General features: G+C 44.2%; 1 protein-coding gene across 2 annotated transcripts in view; it reads right to left on the bottom strand.

Moving 5' to 3' along the window:
* Positions 1 to 24,093, bottom strand: part of MGAT5 (alpha-1,6-mannosylglycoprotein 6-beta-N-acetylglucosaminyltransferase) — a 752,885-nt gene that overhangs the window by 276,595 nt on the left and 452,197 nt on the right. For both annotated transcript variants that reach the window (XM_086957066.1, XM_086957067.1), the window contains exons 9-10: positions 14,830 to 14,964; positions 1,305 to 1,438 (exon numbers count right to left, since the gene is read on the bottom strand). In XM_086957066.1, the coding sequence (XP_086813192.1) occupies positions 1,305 to 1,438; positions 14,830 to 14,964 (269 nt within the window). The remainder of the gene's footprint in view (positions 1 to 1,304; positions 1,439 to 14,829; positions 14,965 to 24,093) is intronic.

The raw sequence follows: 24,093 nt of genomic DNA, 5'->3' as shown, positions 1-24,093 counted from the left end.
CAGGAGCACACATGAGACTGTTGAGGATCTAAAGGCAGGACAAAGGTCATCATTAGGACATCATGGTGGGTCAAAGGATGCCTGAATTGCTATTGTTGCTCCTTCCATTTTGGTGCCAAGTGTTCCAAGACAAATCAATTTCTGCAATGTGCAGCCGAAAAGATACCATCCACATGCAAATCTACTCTGGAGGTTAGGTGCAGTCTCCGTCATCAGCATAAGGGCTGGAAACTCAAACAGAAGCACGAGTCATTCCTCGAATTGTGAAATTAAAGTATAAAATAGGCACTACACTCCCGTCCTCAATATTAAACTTAAATCGAAAGACTTATGATTTTTTTGGTTCTTCCATGCTTCCATATGAACCCTTGGGATGTTCATGTACATGGGCACTATGGGAGTAAATGTTTGACACGCTCAGTTTAGAACACACTGTACTTTTACGTACGTAAATCAATCAGCAATCTGTTAAAGGGTCTTTCATGAGGCCAATTTAATTTATTAATTTGCTTATTAATATTTCAGCTAGCTATTTCAAATATAACTTGATTCCGCAATACACTGCCATTCATTGAGCGTTGAGGAAAACTTGAATTTTCCACAGACCGCAGAATAGATTTACCGAAGCAGTGATGCTGAACCAGTCAAGTCCAGCATGGACAGGCTGCTGCTGCTGCAGGCAGCAGTCCATGTTTAGTTAACAGGCCTATTATACACTACCTGTCGTATCTCATGATTATGGGACAGGTCCCTCAAATAAGCACTGCTACGCGTCATCAGTCCACGTTTACCACACAATTCCCCTAAACATAATTTTAAAAACCATCAAGATCACAGGCTGCAGATTGTGTTTACAGAGTAGATCCTAAAAATATGGACTGCACAGGCAGGCTCGTTGTGAAACTCTCCCACAAAAGTCAAAGAAGGCGGCTGCGGCTAAAAATTACAGATACAGTTCAGCACAGTGGTGTATGGTCATGAACATGACAGTCCAAGTCCATTCTTGCTACAGGGGAATGGTACAATAACGATCATTTTAAAACAAATGTAAATGAAATTGATAAATTCATTGATGAAGTTATAAGAGATGCCAATTGGGATGCTATATCCGATGTAATGGAGTATAATAGGAGTTTTTTTAATACTTCTTGTTTAGTGTCGAATTTTTAGCTTAATCTAAATGTGACATCACAAAAACTGAATAATGTTTAAAATATATGTACTAACATAACATAGAACTTTAAACTTAGTGCCAGACTATGAAGATATGGACGTGCAAAAAACGTGAAATTTAGTATACTTACGGAACATAGTGTAAAACTGCTGCGGATTGAGGTTCCATTTTCCCCAAGGTGTTTTATGGCCTTTGGTCTGAGCATAATGAGCATGGTTGAATTCGGGCTCTGTTCCAAAGGAATCCAAAACTCGCAGCATGCACCTTAAAAGACCAAGAGCAGAATTGCATTATTATAAATTTGTGGTAGTATACTTGGAAATACAAAAAAAGTCTACAAACACATAAGCATTTACCAAAATCGTGACTTTGTTTTATAACTTAAATGTGCCTTTTCTAATCAATAATTTTCGCGAAATGCTATTAAAATGTCGGAAACAGCTTCAGGGCTCCGCAATATGAAGAAACAGTCTGTGGCGAATATTTTGCATGTTTAGGCACAGCCTGCCCTAGTTTACTGTGCATTTCCATATGCTGATACTGGTTAATGAATCATGTGGAAGTTAATGTCCTATATGCAACCTGACATAATAACTATTTTGGTAGGAGTTTGAGACAGAGCACACTGTCGAATGTCCAATGAGAACATTACCACTTTTAAATTCTTTCTGGAGGATCTGAACATTTATTTGCAGGTTTGTGGGCTTCAATTCTTCAGTTTGTTTTTTCTGGTCCCACAGAAAGGAAAGAGTTCTATGGAGGTAGACTAATGTTGGGTGGTTTGGCATTTTAATTTATCTGTTGTCCTTGTTTCTAGAAGGTTGCTGTACTTAAAAGATGAGGTTTACATGTAATGATAGAAGCTTTTAATGCAATTATTTATTACTTCAGTATACAATAAATGAGCTTGGATGCAATTTATGACTTCAGCATTCAGTTATTAGATGCAAGCTGATATGGTAGAAGAGGATAAAGAAGACACTAAATAACTGCACACTTCGTTGAGATGATATCATAATATGTGTAATTCCATTAAGTGGTGTCGTCAAGCACTCTACAATAAGGAAAGCAATTCTCCTTCTTCTGGTGTATCTTTAGTTTCCAGTCAGGGAATGGAAGTAAATTTCAGAAAACAGTATGGCAATTACGTTATGTGAACTAAATGTTGGCGTGTATCACAATTTCCAGGTACGTGGCCAGGACATGATCAGACAGAGCAAACAAAACCGGTTTCTCTATTGAAGGCAATGGTTGCCCTCCCAACACTGTACAGCCCTATGGGATCTCTTGTAAACCGGTAACCTAGCAAGGGTCGGACTGACCCATGAGGCAAACTAGCATGACCCGTATGGATGGTGTGACAAATCAGTGAATACGTTGTTTGTGGGCCAGTTATGTGGTCTGCTGGGCTGGTTTGTACTGCTGATTTCTCTGATATTTGCCACAAACATTACCCGCAGCAAGTGCAGATGCATACAGTCTCCCATACCTTGCAAAACCTCTGTATAGCCAGAATTTACATGTTTAAAACTCCATTGGTTTGCAAATGTGGGATTCAATAATGGGGGTCCTCATCCCTCTCATATTACATCATTCATGAGATGTTCCATGACAGCACTGATAATATCCCTAAACACATCTGAAATAACATCATTGATATGACCACTGTCCATGGCGAGGGTACGAGTTATACCTAATTTAGGGCACGAGTTGGAGTTAAGTGAGATAACTATGACCCGTGATTTCCAGTGGTTTTGTTAGCTTAAACCGTTATGTTTTAACTGACATATTCACCTAACTATAGCATCACTTTAACCTTTCATTTTTTTCAATGGAAATATATATATATATATATATATATATGTGGCGATTGCCACTGGTTAGTTATAATTCGGTTAGCAAAGCCATACGAAATGTGGTTTTTGTGATGCTAATAACTTCGGCACCGTTTGACGACTCTCCAGAAAACCTTCCAAAATAGTGATTTTTGGTCTATTTTGTACAATGAAAAATTCAGAGTGATCCTTTAAGCCGGGCCCGAGAAAAAAGGGAGTCCCGAAACGCAAAATCCCCATGCATTTGTTACTGGCCTCATCAAGTAGGGCAACAACAAAAACTGCTGAACCGAATTATACCAATTTTGACACAAAGCTAAATCTTGGTCAGCAGATTGTGCTTTTTGCAATTTGGTATAAATCCGTTCAATAATTTGTTTCAGAAATGAAGGGTCAAAATATTTGTATATCTAGAAGGTTGAGGCTGTGAGAGGTTCGAGAGACTCGCCGGAGCGTCCATTTAAAAATGAAGCACTTTGATTGGCCCAGCAAGCATTTTTCCCCTGGGGGAATTCACTCCGGCGGGAGCAAGCGCTCTGATTGGCTATCAGCAACATCGGGAAATTGCTGTTACAGGATTCTGGGACTTAGTCTCCTGTACTGAAGTAAAAACAAGTAATACAAGGGGACAGGGTAGGAAATATCTCCCCCACCCCCAAGCCTTATGAGGGGACCCAGAGGGACCACCTGGGGCCAAAATACAAAACAAATCCGTTATTTCTGCCTTGATCCCACAGGATCTCGCTGGATAGTAAACAAAAATGGAGGCTGAGGTCACAATCTTCGAATATAGGCCTGGGGAGCCCACCCCTGGGGCCACATTATAAGAACTTTTTCTTCAATGTTTTCACTGCACCCTTAGGTGTGTTAATGTGTATTAGTATTTCTATAGAGCGAAGCTAGGCAGGATGCAGCGTGGTACTGTACTGGAGTCTTGGAAGATGAACTGCAAGATCATGTAAATCAAGTGAAGATTAAACAAATGCATTTCATACATTACATTTCACATTTTTAGGCACAGGGAGAATAAGCAATTGGACCAGAACTGCACAATGATGGGTCAAGCAACAAGACTGAGATTCAGACCTAGGTCCCCAGGTTCCAAAGTCGACAGATGTAGTTGCTAAGCCACGACACCTCCCATTTAGAAGCCTCCAAATCCTTCTTAGATTGCAATACTATTTTTCAAATTTCGATGCCTTAATAGTCCACCTTCAATTATTTCATAACTAACAATTACCCCAAACTAACCATCAAGCATTTTTCCTTAAGCAAGGTCAAAACTTTATTTGACCTGTATTCGTGTAGGTGCCTGTTTGATTAAAGCACAGGATCATCACTGAACAAAAATGTGATTTGACCATCATACCATGGGTGTTCTATAAGATCTATGCAAAAATATTTTTCATGAGTATTTCTAGGCTATAGGAGTTAGGGATCTCATCACTTCAACTGACTTTATGACATCAGCCTTACAAGAGTCCAAAGGTTTCTTGTAAACTGCTTAGCTAACATTAATTGGTACAATCTTCATCACATACAGAAGGAATTTCTTCATTTCTCCAGGGATGATCTTATATCCAAACATTTTGAGGCACTCCAAGGGATCCTACTGTCCTCCGAAAATTCCCTAACCAGCCAATGCAGATACCCACTGTACCTGCCTGCAAGGGCATGTCTGGGCGCCACCCCTCAATTTGAAATGGTCGCTGCCTCCTGTGAAAAGCGAACAAGCAGCTTGAAAAAGCTGTCATTTTGTTTTTTACTAATGCACTGTTGCAGTGCAGGCACAAACCCATGCCTGCAACAGGAGCAGCACATTTACTGTTTCACCATGTGCCGTCTGGGTCTGTGCAGAGCACAAGAACTTGATAATATGCTGTCCCAGAGGGTGTGTTCACTTCTTTGTGTGCAGGCACTGCTGTTGTTTAAGTCGCTAAGATATAGTATTTGTGAGGGATGACTGTGTTTGCATGGGACTCAAAGCTTCCATTCCTCCCTTCATTGATGTGTGGGGTAAGTGGATACTTGAATTGGTATTTGAACTGCACATCATTGGAACAATGTTAAATCAAATACTTTTTAACCCAAGCTCCATAAGAGGTTTACGAGCGTGCTTGGGTAGATCTAGTATATTCACATTCTGAAGCAGCAATGAGGGACACTCTATTCGGGCAATTAGAGTCTGTCCTAGAAACAGTCTGACCTTCAATATCCTTTACCACTATCAGTTACCAAATAGTGGTGCTCAGGAAAAACTAAATAATATACCATTATTGACAAGGTTCATGGAATTGCAAAAAGTAATCCTGTCTACATCTTCGGCAGTTCATTGTGTGGGTCTCCACCTTCCAGCTACAGAATTGTAAGCAATCCACTTCCACTGTTTGAGGAAGCTATCCTCTGCCCCATTGTATACTGTGCCACAACCAGGGGTATTTAAAACGCATACCGCTTCACTTTTACAATGAATACTGTGAGCAAAATTTTAAGGGTACACATCACAAGACATCCGCTCCAGGATTTCATTTGCAGACTCACCTTTTAGGTGTTTGCAATATTTACCCTGTATGCACCCTCACTTTTTCATGAGATTAGTGTTGCCTTTGAGCACTGCCTAAATCTTTTGATAGTTCCCTATACATGTGTCCAGCCATTACTTTACGCCTCCAGCCCTTGAACTGAACTCTTCTTATTAAAGTGTTGGTCCAGAAGTCGCCTTTCAGAGGGAGAGACTGTTCACCTTATCAAAAGCACCTGATATGTTACTATCTCACATGCAAATAATGTTTCTTCTCACAGTTTTGCATTGTCAGATTGCATCGAATCTCACAAAGCGTCATCTGTATTCACATAAAATCAGACTGACTTAAAACTTCCAGTTGTTGTCTCTCCTTTTAAATTAACTTCCCCTTACTTTCCAACCTTTGAATGCCTCCTCTCTATGAGCACTGCTTACTCTAATTCAAATTAATATTTTTTGCCTTAGTCGCTATTATTGTATCTCTGTAAATTGCTGACATCTCATTCCAAAGATTATGATTCCTCCTTCAAAAGACATATCCATGCGCCGGAACAATATCTACCTCCCTCCTACTAAAGATCACTCCTAACTCTTATTAACTTTATCAACCCCATTGAAACTGGAGAAAATGCATATAAAGATTTCCATAACTGTACAAGACTAATTCCGAAAATCAACAGAAACAACTGGAAAAAACACAAACCTTGCATTCTGGAGTAGCGTGATATGTGGAATAAAGTGCTTCAAACCCTCGTCATGGGTAGTAAGTGCTATATAAGGAAAATGCTACTTACCAGTATGCATCTGTTCTTGGCATGTAGAGCTGCAGAATCGTACACTTAGCAATAGATCGCCACCTGGTGTTGGGCTCGGATGATTGCAGGTTTTTGTCTTCTTGGAAGAAGTCTTTGTAGTCACGAGATAGATGACTCCTCCCTTGGACAATACTGCACATGGTCATCAACTCCATCCTCAGATTGTTTTTCGCCATGATGGGAAATGATGGAGTTAGTAGAAGTAAAGAATAAGGAGGTCCATGTGAGTGCATCTAAGTAAGATGAGTACTGGAACGGATACAAGTCTCGGGGAGGCGGGAGGGCATGTACGATTCTGCAGCTCTACATGCCAAGAACAGATGCATACTGGTAAGTAGCATTTTCCGTTCGAGGCATATGAGCATCAGATCGTACACTTAGCATCGATTGTGCAGCAGTGTCTCCCCTAGCGGTGGTCGCTTGTATCCGTTGCAGCATACTGAAATAGTGTTTTAAGGACAGCTTGGCCTACTGCAGCTTGTTGCTTGGCTTGCACATCAACACAATAGTGTTTAGTGAAAGTGTGTATTGTAGACCATGTCGCTGCCTTGCATATGTCCTCTAGGGGTATATTTCCTAAGAAAGCCATAGAGGCTCCTAGTTTGCGAGGGGAGTGCGCTCTGGGAGGAACAGTTAGTGTACGTTTAGCTTTTTGATAGCATATTTGAATACACTTTACAATCCATCTGGCAATTCCTCCTTTAGAGATGGGATTGCCCTTGTGTGGGGGAGAGAAAGATACAAATAGTTGTTTTGTCTTTCTGAAGGAGTTAGTCCTGTCTGTGTAGTATAACCGAGCTCTTCTAACATCTAAGGTGTGTAGAGCCCTTTGCACAACAAAGTCCGGTTTATGAAAAAACACTGGTAACTCTACTGATTGGTTAAGGTGAAAAGGAGTAATAACTTTTGGTAGGAATTTAGGATTGGGCCTAAGAACCACTTTGTTAGGATGTATCTGAAAAAATGGTTCTTCTATTGTGAATGCTTGTATTTCACTAACTCTTCTGAGAGAGGTGATGGCAACAAGGAAAGCAGTTTTCCATGTTAGGAATTGCAATTCACACTTATGTAAAGGCTCGAAAGGGGGCCCCATAAGGCTTGTAAGGACCACATTTAGGTTCCATACTGGAGCAGGTGGTAACCTAGGCGGGATTATTCGTTTTAATCCTTCCATAAATGCTTTAATTGCAGGTACTCTAAAAAGAGATAGATGTTGCCTATTTTGTAAATAGGCTGCAATTGCTGCCAGATGCAGGTGTATGGAAGAATAAGCCAAATTGGACCTTTGTAGGTGTAGAAGGTAACAAAAAATAATCTGGATGGAAACATCCAGTGGATCAATATGATTGTTGTTACAATATATTGCAAATCTTTTCCACTTAGCCGCATAACATGCTCTGGTAGTGGGTCTTCTAGCTTCTTTAATTATGTTCATACAGTCTGGTGGTAGGTTTAAGTAACCAAACTCAAAGACTTCAGGAGCCAGATCGCCAAATTCAGTTGGCTTGGCTCTGGGTGTCTTATTTCTCCATGGTTCTGTGTTAACAGGGATGGCGTGAGCCGTAACTTTTGATGTGGAACTAGTGAGAGATCTAGTAGTGCGGTGAACCACGGCTGACGTGCCCATGTGGGAGCCACTAGTATCAGTTTGAGAAACTGTTGTCTGAGCTTGCGTACTACTATTGGAATGAGTGGTGGAAAAGCGTACGCAAATCTGCCTGACCAGTTCATCCATATCGCATTCCCCTCCGACCGTGGGTGTGGAAACCTGGCAGCGAAGGTTGGGCATTTTGCATTCTCATGGGTGGCAAACAGATCTATCTGTGGATGCCTCACATTTGGAAGAATGGTTGAAGAACTTGTGGGTGTATCTCCCATTCGTGAATCTGTTGTTACTGACGACTCAACAGATCTATCGGATTGTGAATTCCTGGAAGGTGTTCTACTGTCAGGTGTATGTTTTGAGGAATGGCCCATCTCCAAATGTTCAGTGTAAGCTGGGACAGTTGCAGAGAGTGTGTTCCCCCCTGTTTTTGTATATAATACATAGCTGTCATATTGTCCATCCGGATTAGAACAGCTTTGTTTCTTACTTGTACCTGAAACGTTTTGAGTGCTAGGAAAATTGCTAGCAGCTCTAGATGGTTGATATGAAACTGTCTTTTTTGGTTGTTCCATAGGCCTTGTGTGGTATAATGGAAGAGATGGGCTCCCCATCCTGTGAGGGATGCATCTGTTGTGAGCACTATCTGTGGAACAGGATCTAGGAACTGCCGTCCCCTTGTCAAGTTTTTGGTGTTCCACCATTGCAGAAAGCGATATGTACGGCTGTCTACCAACACCAGGTCTGTGAGCTGACCTTGAGCCCGATTCCACTGTTGTGCTAGACATTCCTGCAATGGGCGCATTTGCAGTCTTGTGTGAGGAACTATGAAGAGGCAAGACGCCATCATGCCTATTAATCTCATGAACACTCCTGCTTGGAGAGAGTGCTGATGTTGAAAAAGGGAGACTAAGGCCTGAATGCTTTGTATCCTGACTTGACTGGGATACGCTAGAGCTGTGTCTATGGTAGCTCCTAGATCAGGGGTCTTCAAACCGGTCCTGGAGGGCCGGATCCATGCCAGATTTTTAAAATTACTACATGTATCTCAATGGGGATATCCAAAAAATCTGGCATGGATCCGGCCCTCCAGGACCGGTTTGGAGACCCCTGTCCTAGATATTGATGAACGTGCGAAGGCTCTAGGTGCGACTTGGTGTAGTTTATTGTAAACCCTAAGTTGTGCAATGTTTGAATTGTTTGTTTTGTGTGTTGTACACACTGGTTGAACGATTTTGCTTTTATGAGCCAATCGTCTAGGTAAGGTAAGACATGTATCTGTTGTCTTCTGAGATGTGCTGCTACTACTGCTAAGCACTTTGTACACACTTGTGGTGCTGTTGTGACCCCGAATGGAAGGACCTTGAACTGATAGTGCTGTCATTGTATGACAAACCTTAGATACTTCCTGTGCGCAGGATGTATAGGAACATGAAAATAGGCGTCCTTTAGGTCTAGTGTTGAAAGAAAGTCCCCCTGCTGTAATAGCGGGAGTACTTGTTGTAAAGTGATCATGTGAAAATGATCTGATTGTATGTAATGGTTGAGGGGCCTGAGATCGAGAATTGGTCTTAATGTCCCGTCCTTCTTGGGAATTAGGGAGTACAGGGAGTAAACTCATGTTCCCCTTTCCTCTAAAGGAACTACTTGAATAGCATCCTTTTGTAGAAGTGCTAGAACTTCCTGTTGAAGCAGAGTAATGTGTTCTGTGGACATTGGACGCTGCCTGGGTGGTATGTTTGGGGGGGTTGCTGTGAGTTCTAGGCAGTAGCCATGTTGGATAATCTGTCTTACCCACTTGTCTGTTGTGATGGAATTCCAGACAGGTAGGAACTGTGATAATCTGCCCCCCACAGGATTGGAATGCTGTAGGGGAGGCAGAGGGAAGTCACTGTTTGGGAATGGAAGAGGAGCGGTTGTTATTACCTCTACCTATTCCCTTATTATTGTTGCCTCTGTATCCTCCTCTAAAATAGCCTTTGTTAGACGAGGTCTGTGTGTGCGTCTTAAAAGATGATGTTGTATCTGCGCCGGTCTGCTTGGAGCCTCCTCAATAAAAGGAGCGGCGAAAGGAACTTCTAGTCTGCGTGGATTCTAATGCACCCATAGACTTAGCTGTGTCCGTGTCTTTCTTCATCTTTTCTAGTGTGTTTTCTACTTCCGGCCCGATCAACTGGTTCTGATAGAAGGGCTGGTTCAAGATGGTAGTCTGTACTTCTTGTTTAAAACCTGAAATGCGTAACCACGCATGTCGTCTCAGTATGACACTAGTATTGACTGCTCTGGATGCTGTGTCAGCTACATCTAGTGCACGTTTAATTGAGGCATTGGATATTAATTTTCCTTCTTGTAAGAGCTCTGCTGCCTGATCCTTACATTGATCTGGGAGGTGCTCCATTAGTTTTTCTAGCTGATCGTAGTGAGCCCTGTTATAACGTGAGAGTAAGGCTTGTGTGTTTGCTATGCGCCATATATTTGTGGCCTGCGCAGCAATCCGTTTCCCTGACGCATCAATGATTTTAGATTCTTTGTCAGGAGGAGGCGTATCACCAGAGGTCTGGGAATTGGCTCTTTTACGTACATTAGACACTACCAAAGAGTCTAGTGGCAGATGTCCCTTAATATAGACTGGATCAGATGGTGCTGGTCTATACTTTTTCTCTATTCTGGGGTTGAACACCCTACATCGTACCGGGTCTTTGAATATGTCTGGAGCATGTTTAATGACTCCTTTGATCATAGGTAGTATTTGTGTAGCCCTTTGTGACTGCTCAACTGTGTCTAGTAAAAAATCCTCCTCAATGGCATCAGAGTGCATTGAGACCCCATGGTAAAGGGCAGCTCTATTTAAAAGATGATTAAACCCAATACTATCTTCTGGAGGGGAAGGTTTTGTTGGGTAGTACTGAGGATCAGGAATGTCTAGCACATTATGTGGTGGAAAACTGTATATGTCGTCATCCTTAGGATATTCTGGATTGACATCCTCATCTAAAAGGTATGCATGTGGCTCTGGTACGTCATTCCCCCCACCTAAATCATACTCCTCGTCGGTGTGGTGTGATGATGCAGGAGATTGAAAAGGAGAAGTTATAGGTTCAAAATAAGGAGGGATAGGAGAGGAAGAAGGTGAAGGAGAGTAATGGTGCATTGGAGAAGTTGCACAATCCTTCTTCTTGGCAGGAACCACAGGTGGAAGTGGTGTGTCTGCTGGTCTTTTCTTGTGAGGAATTGCTTCCACATGTCCAGTCTTTGGATTAATATAGACCTTTTTCTGATTAGGATGTGGTCTAAACAGTTCTTCCTCATGTACAATCTTTTTCAGCGTCGATTTTTTCGGTGCCGGTAGAGGTTGTTTAGTGGTTTTTCTTTTAGGAGGAGTTATTGAGTCCTGTGGCAAAATCTTCGGTGCCGAAGGTGGTTTTGGCTTGGTAGGCTTGTCAGATGGTTTAGGCGTGTCGATATCAGGCCTTGGAGTCTTCGGTTCCGATTTCGGCGTGGAGGCAGGTTTCGTTGGGCCTGCGGCGCCGGAATCTGTCTTTCCATCCTTATTTTTGGGACCGGATGGTTTCGGAGTCGAAGTTTTCGAATCTGGTACAGTCTTTGGCTTCGGCACCGATGGTTCGGGTGCTGAAGGGTCTTTGTCTTTGGGCACCGAAGGGTGTTTTGGCTTCGGTGTCTAAGGATGTTTCGGTGCCAATGGAGGAGGTGGAATTGGCACATGTGGTTTATTCGGTGCCGAAGCACTGGAAGGCATAGTCTTTTTCCTCGGAGCCAAGCCCGAAGGCGGGGCGTCTGAGGGTAAATTTCGGGCTTGACTAGGCCCCATAGGCGGAGTGCCGACCGCTGCCTTTGTCTTGGGTAGTGTATGTTGTGCAGGGTCAGGGTTACTCACGGGTTGTCGAGATGGAATCGAATCATCTGAGTCCTCTGCCCCCGATATGATCTGGAGATCAGGCGAGTCTTCCTCGGCGACGAGTGGAGCCTCGTCCTCGGAGACATCTTCGAGTGGATCTTCTTCTCCGGAGTCGTACTATCTGACGATCTCCCCCTCAAAGATGGCCTCCGGTGCTGTCGCTGATCTCCTCATTTCATGTCGACGGGCCCTCCGATCCCGAATGGTCTTTTTCGATCGGAAGGAGGCACCGGCTATGCAGGTCGACTCGTCGTGTTCCGGCGATAGACAGAGGTGGCAAACCTCGTGATGGTCGCTATGAGGGAATTTTGCTCGACATACCGGGCATCTCTTGAATGGAGTTCTTTCCATGAGGCGTAGGCCGCACGGCGCAGATAGGCCCAACGGCCCGCGTCGACGCACCGGAAAGTAGTTGGTGATGTCGAAAAGTCTACTCGATGTCGAAAATTGTTTTTATAAAGTTTCACGCTTTGAAGTTGCTGAAAAAGTCTTTTCTAGCTGGAGCGGAAAAATTTCATCCGAACCCAGTGGCGGAAAAAAAAAATGTGAGGATGGAGTCGATGACCATGCGCAGTATTGTCCAAGGGAGAAGTCACCTAACTCGTGACTACAAAGACTTCTTCCAAGAAGACAACAACCTGCAATCATCCGAGCCCAACACCAGGTGGCGATCTATTGCTAAGTGTACGATCTGCAGCTCATATGCCTCGAACATGAATTTATAATCCAATACAATACTATGTAAACCTTTTGGCCTAAACTAAGATGAATACCTTAACAGAGGTTGGACAGTTCATATAGGCTGCACAATAGCTCCCTTACACTTCTTGAAAATCACCTTCATCTAAGACAAAACTGCTACAGATGATTTCTATCTTCTAGAACTGTCCCAGTGCACAGTAATAAACCACCAATCAATGACTCCATAGACATGGAATAACTGAAGAGATCTGCCACATGCCGCTGGTCAGAGAAGGACTTTAATTTTAGTGCAGCCCTGCAGGTCCAAGTAAGTGACATAGTGTGACTGCTTACAGACATCTCACAATGGCAATCAGATTTGAGATATTATCAAAGTCTATCTCAGCAGATCCCTCCACCATTTGTCTGTCCAACCTATGTCATCTCAGAACTATAAACTTTAAACAAAATACCTCAGAATGGAAAAACCAGCACAGTAACCAGCAAAATGAACTATAATAACAAGAATGCAACAAAGGGACCTACAGAGCAGCTCAGACCCGCCAGCCTATTGAAAACTGTAAACTATGTGTCTTTCTGGAACACTTCTTCACCCATCGCACTGCTAAGTATTGCGTCCTATAACACAACACCCACACCTTGGTGGTCCTCGAGCACAACATGAAAACGCGTCCGACAGAGGATTAAAACAAAGGCAACACTCTTCAGACCACACACCCTCCAAGATGTAGGATGTTGCTTATGTAGGTAAGTGTTTCAGTGCCACACATAAGGGTAAGTAAGAGTTATATAAAGGTTGCAATGCAATACAATACTGAAAACATTTGGAAACCTGGAGGCCTCTTGTAAATCTTTAACTTCTGTGAATACAAGAACCATACTATTGCTAGTGTAATTTATACTAATATTCGATTTGCCTATATGTGGCCAACTGAACATTGATAAACCTTTCTTGTACCAGACATCTCATTGTCAATCATCTTAATGGTGGGCCAAGCAAGTAAGGTGGTGGTGGTATGTTCTAAATAGCATTCAAACAAATACAAACAAGACAATCACAAAAAGAAAGACTCCGATAGACTCTGGTGCTAGATGCTGGCGCTCACCCCAGCATCCAAGCTTTTCCCCAAGGAACAAATGCCCAGGAAAATAACGGTGTTCATCCAAATTCTTAAATGTTTTGCCAGTGAAATGGTAGATTACCAAAGGCTACCAACCAAAAGGCAGTGCTAACCAGCATTTTTCTGCAGTAAACGCACCGCTTAATCACAGAAACGATTATGTGGTGAAAGGTATCATAATTAAACCACAATGCTCACTCTACCTTTTCAGGGCCCCCAGAAACCCTGTAGATGTGGGAGAACACACATTTGCATCCATCCTTGCCAATCACTGCCTCCCAGAGTATCCACATTTTCTTTGGCCCCTTAGAGCAGTACTGGGCACTGATATGTCAGAAAGAGACAGTGGCATAGAGAGTTTGGTTTTGGTGAGAAGTAAGCAGACTGGAAGAGTGTTCAGAATTTGAAAATGTTCCCTTTGGTTGTCCTTGGAATGTAGGCAGTGGCCCCGAAATAACAAATACTGATTCAGCCCAGCTCATAGTCCAACTGATCTCAGATCTGTGCAGAGAGATGATTCCCATAAAGACTCATTTTAGTGGTTTATATTTAGACAAGGATTAGTATTCTGGAGGCGTCCTGTAGATGCTCTGGAAATAAGGGAAGCTGCACCAATGTTTGTACATGTAGACTAGGAGGTGCCCGACGCGGAGTAATTAGTGGGAGAAAGAGCTTGACTGGCACTGGAGTGGATGTTTTCTTAAGGGTGTAAGGTGTTCAGGAGACAGAAGGACGTTGTAACCTAGCTGCCAGCACTAATCGAGGAGTGAGTGACCAAGCGCTCCAGGACATGCCGCAAAGCATTCAATCGCTGTTAATGTGTTGAGCCTGCACTGTCCACAATTCACATGGGTACAGTCCTGACATCATTAGAGTCCTATATCCCTCAGTCCAGATCCAGAAACAAATGCTTATGTAATTCTACTTTCATAGAAACCAGCAAATAAAATATTAAAAATTGCCAAATAGCAAAGAGAAAATAATCGAGCATGTAGAGAAACGTCCCATTACAAATCATGGTGATTGGTTATTAGAAGAACTAACAAGCCACATAAAACATGTGCATGCATGCATAAAGAGTAAAAATTGGGAAAATATATATACAAAAATATCAAATAAAGTATATTTACAATACTTACTGGTAATGAACCCAGGATGGGCCAAGGGTCTTTTTAAATTGAGTGAGTCCCACAATATCAATATATATTAGTTCTACAACTTTATCACCCTGGGTTGGACAGCCAGACCTGTTGCCAACAACCTTCTTCATAATCCTGGAAAAAAGGAACGAATACTAGTACAACTGTCACAATTTAAAAGGTAAATATGAATAAAAACATACAATGATAATAACAGTGGTAAAAAAATAGCATCCAAATTAAATTGTTGTACCAGGCAGCTCTACATAATTTAAAAATTCATAATGACGCTTCTAAATGTGTGAAAACATTAAAATACTCTGCCCGGTGCCCCACTGTTAATTTCCAACAACCATCTTATGACATCACTTCAGAACTACTCCTAAGTTAATGTGGACAATGTACACTTAATTTATATATCTACATATACATCTATATATATCCATATATATAGATATATATATAAATATATATATATATCCATATATATATAGATATATATATAAATATATATATATTACACATATAATACACATTTAAATGTCATGACATTTAAAAAAAAAAAAACTTTATTCTCATGTGAACAGAGTGAATAGTGGAAGTAAATTTATGCTACTGTAATATTCGCAAAAACAACAGGTGATGGACCGAATGTGGAACAATGTCACACACTCAACCCAGTCCAAAGATCTGGGCCCAAATCCATCGTTTTTTTGCACTCCACACCACCCCGGGTTAGACAATGGCGATATGCAAATCAGCTCTGACCCTGTGCCCCATGGGAACAGTCCAGTCCGAACTACAAAAGCCATGTCCTTCCCAGAACGGAATCAAGCATCCGAGGACCGGACCGGTTTCGAGGTAACACCTCTCATCAGCCCGGCTAGCTTGACTCCAGTGGTGTGGAGTGCCTGGGACCCACGTCTGGGCATCCCCAGCGCACTTAGGGCGGAATTTGCAAAAACAACAGGTGATGGACCGAATGTGGAACAATGTCACACACTCAACCCAGTCCAAAGATCTGGGCCCAAATCCATCGTTTTTTTGCACTCCACACCACCCCGGGTTAGACAATGGCGATATGCAAATCAGCTCTGACCCTGTGCCCCATGGGAACAGTCCAGTCCGAACTACAAAAGCCATGTCCTTCCCAGAACGGAATCAAGCATCCGAGGACCGGACCGGTTTCGAGGTAACACCTCTCATCAGCCCGGCTAGCTTGACTCCAGTGGTGTGGAGTGCCTGGGACCCACGTCTGGGCATCCCCAGCGCACTTAGGGCGGAATTTGCAAAAACAACAGGTGATGGACCGAATGTGGAACAATGTCACACACTCAACCCAGTCCAAAGATCTGGGCCCAAATCCATCGTTTTTTTGCACTCCACACCACCCCGGGTTAGACAATGGCGATATGCAAATCAGCTCTGACCCTGTGCCCCATGGGAACAGTCCAGTCCGAACTACAAAAGCCATGTCCTTCCCAGAACGGAATCAAGCATCCGAGGACCGGACCGGTTTCGAGGTAACACCTCTCATCAGCCCGGCTAGCTTGACTCCAGTGGTGTGGAGTGCCTGGGACCCACGTCTGGGCATCCCCAGCGCACTTAGGGCGGAATTTGCAAAAACAACAGGTGATGGACCGAATGTGGAACAATGTCACACACTCAACCCAGTCCAAAGATCTGGGCCCAAATCCATCGTTTTTTTGCACTCCACACCACCCCGGGTTAGACAATGGCGATATGCAAATCAGCTCTGACCCTGTGCCCCATGGGAACAGTCCAGTCCGAACTACAAAAGCCATGTCCTTCCCAGAACGGAATCAAGCATCCGAAGACCGGACCGGTTTCGAGGTAACACCTCTCATCAGCCCGGCTAGCTTGACTCCAGTGGTGTGGAGTGCCTGGGACCCACGTCTGGGCATCCCCAGCGCACTTAGGGCGGAATTTGCAAAAACAACAGGTGATGGACCGAATGTGGAACAATGTCACACACTCAACCCAGTCCAAAGATCTGGGCCCAAATCCATCGTTTTTTTGCACTCCACACCACCCCGGGTTAGACAATGGCGATATGCAAATCAGCTCTGACCCTGTGCCCCATGGGAACAGTCCAGTCCGAACTACAAAAGCCATGTCCTTCCCAGAACGGAATCAAGCATCCGAGGACCGGACCGGTTTCGAGGTAACACCTCTCATCAGCCCGGCTAGCTTGACTCCAGTGGTGTGGAGTGCCTGGGACCCACGTCTGGGCATCCCCAGCGCACTTAGGGCGGAATTTGCAAAAACAACAGGTGATGGACCGAATGTGGAACAATGTCACACACTCAACCCAGTCCAAAGATCTGGGCCCAAATCCATCGTTTTTTTGCACTCCACACCACCCCGGGTTAGACAATGGCGATATGCAAATCAGCTCTGACCCTGTGCCCCATGGGAACAGTCCAGTCCGAACTACAAAAGCCATGTCCTTCCCAGAACGGAATCAAGCATCCGAGGACCGGACCGGTTTCGAGGTAACACCTCTCATCAGCCCGGCTAGCTTGACTCCAGTGGTGTGGAGTGCCTGGGACCCACGTCTGGGCATCCCCAGCGCACTTAGGGCGGAATTTGCAAAAACCACAGGTGATGGACCGAATGTGGAACAATGTCACACACTCAACCCAGTCCAAAGATCTGGGCCCAAATCCATCGTTTTTTTGCACTCTACACCACCCCGGGTTAGACAATGGCGATATGCAAATCAGCTCTGACCCTGTGCCCCATGGGAACAGTCCAGTCCGAACTACAAAAGCCATGTCCTTCCCAGAACGGAATCAAGCATCCGAGGACCGGACCGGTTTCGAGGTAACACCTCTCATCAGCCCGGCTAGCTTGACTCCAGTGGTGTGGAGTGCCTGGGACCCACGTCTGGGCATCCCCAGCGCACTTAGGGCGGAATTTGCAAAAACAACAGGTGATGGACCGAATGTGGAACAATGTCACACACTCAACCCAGTCCAAAGATCTGGGCCCAAATCCATCGTTTTTTTGCACTCCACACCACCCCGGGTTAGACAATGGCGATATGCAAATCAGCTCTGACCCTGTGCCCCATGGGAACAGTCCAGTCCGAACTACAAAAGCCATGTCCTTCCCAGAACGGAATCAAGCATCCGAGGACCGGACCGGTTTCGAGGTAACACCTCTCATCAGCCCGGCTAGCTTGACTCCAGTGGTGTGGAGTGCCAGGGACCCACGTCTGGGCATCCCCAGCGCACTTAGGGCGGAATTTGCAAAAACAACAGGTGATGGACCGAATGTGGAACAATGTCACACACTCAACCCAGTCCAAAGATCTGGGCCCAAATCCATCGTTTTTTTGCACTCCACACCACCCCGGGTTAGACAATGGCGATATGCAAATCAGCTCTGACCCTGTGCCCCATGGGAACAGTCCAGTCCGAACTACAAAAGCCATGTCCTTCCCAGAACGGAATCAAGCATCCGAGGACCGGACCGGTTTCGAGGTAACACCTCTCATCAGCCCGGCTAGCTTGACTCCAGTGGTGTGGAGTGCCTGGGACCCACGTCTGGGCATCCCCAGCGCACTTAGGGCGGAATTTGCAAAAACAACAGGTGATGGACCGAATGTGGAACAATGTCACACACTCAACCCAGTCCAAAGATCTGGGCCCAAATCCATCGTTTTTTTGCACTCCACACCCCCCCGGGTTAGACAATGGCGATATGCAAATCAGCTCTGACCCTGTGCCCCATGGGAACAGTCCAGTCCGAACTACAAAAGCCATGTCCTTCCCAGAACGGAATCAAGCATCCGAGGACCGGACCGGTTTCGAGGTAACACCTCTCATCAGCCCGGCTAGCTTGACTCCAGTGGTGTGGAGTGCCTGGGACCCACGTCTGGGCATCCCCAGCGCACTTAGGGCGGAATTTGCAAAAACAACAGGTGATGGACCGAATGTGGAACAATGTCACACACTCAACCCAGTCCAAAGATCTGGGCCCAAATCCATCGTTTTTTTGCACTCCACACCACCCCGGGTTAGACAATGGCGATATGCAAATCAGCTCTGACCCTGTGCCCCATAGCACAGGACTGGACTGTTCCCATGGGGCACAGGGTCAGAGCTGATTTGCATATCGCCATTGTCTAACCCAGGGTGGTGTGGAGTGCAAAAAAACGATGGATTTGGGCCCAGATCTTTGGACTGGGGTGAGTGTGTGACATTGATCCACATTCGGTCCATCACCTGTTGTTTTTGCATATTCCGCCCTAAGTGCGCTGGGGATGCCCAGACGTGGGTCCCAGGCACTCCACACCACTGGAGTCAAGCTAGCCGGGCTGATGAGAGGTGTTACCTCGAAACCGGTCCGGTCCTCGGATGCTTGATTCCGTTCTGGGAAGGACATGGCTTTTGTAGTTCGGACTGGACTGTTCCCATGGGGCACAGGGTCAGAGCTGATTTGCATATCGCCATTGTCTAACCCAGGGTGGTGTGGAGTGCAAAAAAACGATGGATTTGGGCCCAGATCTTTGGACTGGGGTGAGTGTGTGACATTGATCCACATTCGGTCCATCACCTGTTGTTTTTGCATATTCCGCCCTAAGTGCGCTGGGGATGCCCAGACGTGGGTCCCAGGCACTCCACACCACTGGAGTCAAGCTAGCCGGGCTGATGAGAGGTGTTACCTCGAAACCGGTCCGGTCCTCGGATGCTTGATTCCGTTCTGGGAAGGACATGGCTTTTGTAGTTCGGACTGGACTGTTCCCATGGGGCACAGGGTCAGAGCTGATTTGCATATCGCCATTGTCTAACCCAGGGTGGTGTGGAGTGCAAAAAAACGATGGATTTGGGCCCAGATCTTTGGACTGGGGTGAGTGTGTGACATTGATCCACATTCGGTCCATCACCTGTTGTTTTTGCATATTCCGCCCTAAGTGCGCTGGGGATGCCCAGACGTGGGTCCCAGGCACTTCACACCACTGGAGTCAAGCTAGCCGGGCTGATGAGAGGTGTTACCTCGAAACCGGTCCGGTCCTCGGATGCTTGATTCCGTTCTGGGAAGGACATGGCTTTTGTAGTTCGGACTGGACTGTTCCCATGGGGCACAGGGTCAGAGCTGATTTGCATATCGCCATTGTCTAACCCAGGGTGGTGTGGAGTGCAAAAAAACGATGGATTTGGGCCCAGATCTTTGGACTGGGGTGAGTGTGTGACATTGATCCACATTCGGTCCATCACCTGTTGTTTTTGCATATTCCGCCCTAAGTGCGCTGGGGATGCCCAGACGTGGGTCCCAGGCACTCCACACCACTGGAGTCAAGCTAGCCGGGCTGATGAGAGGTGTTACCTCGAAACCGGTCCGGTCCTCGGATGCTTGATTCCGTTCTGGGAAGGACATGGCTTTTGTAGTTCGGACTGGACTGTTCCCATGGGGCACAGGGTCAGAGCTGATTTGCATATCGCCATTGTCTAACCCAGGGTGGTGTGGAGTGCAAAAAAACGATGGATTTGGGCCCAGATCTTTGGACTGGGGTGAGTGTGTGACATTGATCCACATTCGGTCCATCACCTGTTGTTTTTGCATATTCCGCCCTAAGTGCGCTGGGGATGCCCAGACGTGGGTCCCAGGCACTCCACACCACTGGAGTCAAGCTAGCCGGGCTGATGAGAGGTGTTACCTCGAAACCGGTCCGGTCCTCGGATGCTTGATTCCGTTCTGGGAAGGACATGGCTTTTGTAGTTCGGACTGGACTGTTCCCATGGGGCACAGGGTCAGAGCTGATTTGCATATCGCCATTGTCTAACCCAGGGTGGTGTGGAGTGCAAAAAAACGTTGGATTTGGGCCCAGATCTTTGGACTGGGGTGAGTGTGTGACATTGATCCACATTCGGTCCATCACCTGTTGTTTTTGCATATTCCGCCCTAAGTGCGCTGGGGATGCCCAGACGTGGGTCCCAGGCACTCCACACCACTGGAGTCAAGCTAGCCGGGCTGATGAGAGGTGTTACCTCGAAACCGGTCCGGTCCTCGGATGCTTGATTCCGTTCTGGGAAGGACATGGCTTTTGTAGTTCGGACTGGACTGTTCCCATGGGGCACAGGGTCAGAGCTGATTTGCATATCGCCATTGTCTAACCCAGGGTGGTGTGGAGTGCAAAAAAATGATGGATTTGGGCCCAGATCTTTGGACTGGGGTGAGTGTGTGACATTGATCCACATTCGGTCCATCACCTGTTGTTTTTGCACTGTAATATTCTGCACATATCAGAGTAAGATTTTTTTTGTAATGTTATTTCCCCCACCTGGTTGTTTCTTCTTCGCTTACAAACCATACTATTATTCCAATTGTTTTGCTGATTTCCTGTGATTAACAGAATATTTTAGAATTGCGAGATTCTATGTACGCGATTCCTGTCTACAGACAAAAAGCGATGGCAAATGTGTTGGCAATTTCTTACACCCGATCACCTTGGAAAGTGAATATCTCATTAGGTTCCCTGCAGCCATCTGTTCCAGCTACAAATGAAAAGGCAATATTCTGCCTCATTCACTACCACTGTAGCAACGAATAACTACTGATATTGCATTCTACTGCTTATTGTGCGAGTTCAAGGGATGCTCTCCACAGTAAAATGAAATAATAAGTATCTTTAAGAAGAGAGTAAGATTCATTCAGTTCTTCAGAGCCCAATAATAAATACACAATCTTTTGTTTATCAGTTAACCTTGAAATTATTACGGTAAACATGCTAATCCTTTTACACAGAGGTTCCAATGGTATATGATCAAGAGTGTGGCTGCCAGCCATCTGCTGTGCACTAATATATTGGATGGACTCTCTGTCACTCTTGAGTTGTGTAAGATCTTGTCTTCCCCTGGAATACAGCTGGACATACAATCAACCCTAGCAGAGTTGGCTAGTCCTGGATCAACATAGGGGCATATCCTTCCTTTGACTAACAGAAGTAATAACAGCGCAGTGGTTTCTGCCTAATGACTGTTACTTTGATCATATGGTCTTCCGATACCAGAACCACAAACCAATATTAGCCAATGCTCACACTTTCTCCATAGACATTTCACTAGGTCAGGACTTTTTATTTAGAATGTCTTTACTGCAAGTCAAAAGAACTCGAAATTTGTTGGTGTTCACAATTGGCTATTTCCCTCTATAAAAACAAAGTAACCTATGGACTGCGTTACTTCTGCTTCTTGCTGCTAGAGTCCACAGAGAAATGTGGTCTCATGGGCTTCAAATCTGAGAGATTCCGGTTCTAAACTCCACTAGGCATCATCCAAATAGTTAAAGTACTGAATGAACACGAGGTGGGAAATGCGATCATTTTTCTCAACAATACACTGATAGTTAGATCCGCGGAAGCATTTTTTTTTCTTTCTGCAGGTAACACCACTGTAATTTACAAACTGGTAAAATTTCAGGGTAAGAATCCAAAAAGGAATAATCAAGGGATTAAAGTAATTCAAAATGTTATGTTTGGCTCTCAAAGAGAGGCACTATTGTGAATATCAGGATGAAAGTCAGGTTATTCCCTTCTATGATGAAGCACCACACAAAAACAAAAGTTGTTTCCCACTGTTTATACGTCATGAAAAAATTTCCTAGCTGCTATGATAGGGCTCCCTGAAAGCCTGTCAGAGCAGCGCTTGATCTCTGGTCTAATGTAAAGCAGACAGCACAGCTTTGGCGGGGTCGGGGGCGTGGAAGGGTTTCCAATGGAGAGGGTACTAAGTCAGATAGGTTGGCGAGGGGGGGTGGCATAGGGCAAGGTGTTTATTTTTACCTCTAGAGAGAGGCCGTGCAACGGGTGGCTCCATATTACACCTCTGTCCCAATTTTAGCACTTTAAAGCAGTGACTGATGATTGTGGGGTTGCGTACATAGCAAAATTATAAAAAGCGAAAAAAAACAGGAATGCTTTTTTGGGTTCAAAGTGACATTACAGACAACTTGAGCTTCGTGCTGGTCTATTTGATGTCACTCACAACCCCTCATTGAAAAATATCCCTCTTATTGAAGGTTAACTCTCTATATTACGGATTCTTCAATCCCTGTATAAAAAAACAGTCTCTAATTTCTTTGTAATAGGCGACTCGTGGCGCACTCAGATGCCTCTTACAAATAAATGATGTAGCCGCTCATATGTAACTTCTTACAGTTAAGTTATGACGCTAAAATGCCTCCTGCCAGCAGCCAAGGGACAAAGCAGGTCAGGTCATGAAGCATAATTCAAGCAGCTGCGTAAAGTTTGATAATGAAACGTGGCTTTTCTTTGTTCTGCTCTGTTTTTTGGCTGTACAATGACAAGCAGAAATTAGATATTTATGGCAATATTTTCATTTTTTGCACTCCTTTTGAAATTACAGCAAAGTTAACATCTATCTGCATTTATACAACCTGAGCTATTGTTCCTATTTTTTCTTTTTTTTTAAAGCATGACTTTTATTAAGCTGATTCGAATATATTTTTTCTTTTTTTTTTTAAAGCATGACTTTTATTAAGCTGATTCGAATATATTTTTTCTTTTTTTTTTAAAAGCATGACTTTTATTAAGCTGATTCGAATATATTTTGCAACAAATACTGAACAGCTTTTTGATGGGTTTAGTTTCTGTTTTCAATATGTATGTTTGCAAAAATGCTCTTTCTTACACGTGAAAAAGCTGCGCACCAAAGATTTAACTAGTTTGTGGGAAAAGTGATGGTGTGCCCATGCACTATATGGAATAACCTACAACCTGCCGTACATAAGGATATTTCAAGTCACCTTGGAGTTCAATTACCTTATAAAGGAACTCTGCCTTTGGCTGGATTCCTCTGTATGGTGATGGAGCACCTTGATGACTTGCATTATCCTTATAATGTACATCAGGGGATTCGTTATCCCACATATAATTCAATATGTAATGAATGTTGATGGGATAAATTGAAAACATGTGAACGGAATGTCTTTTACAATCTGGGAAAGCGATACCGCAGTGGATGTATTAACGTCCAGTCTGTGAATTTTCATAATTAACATATATATTTTTAAAGGCAGGACATGAATGTTTTCTTTTATTCATTGACGTTGAATTGTTTTTAAATTTGGAAAGTTTCTTAATACAAATAAATTACTTATAAAATTAATGCCAATACCAAATCAGAGCAGTTTTTCTTTTAAGTAACCTATAAAGACATAGCCAAGGTGGAAGAATATCAAGGCTATGAGAGTAAAGAGACACATGCAACAGAAACA

The sequence above is a fragment of the Lissotriton vulgaris genome, chromosome 2_1, assembly GCF_964263255.1.
Source record: "Lissotriton vulgaris chromosome 2_1, aLisVul1.2, whole genome shotgun sequence".
Classification (NCBI taxonomy): Eukaryota; Metazoa; Chordata; class Amphibia; order Caudata; family Salamandridae; genus Lissotriton; species Lissotriton vulgaris.
Note: the sequence above shows the minus strand (reverse complement) of the source record. Positions and strands in the feature narration are given on the sequence as shown.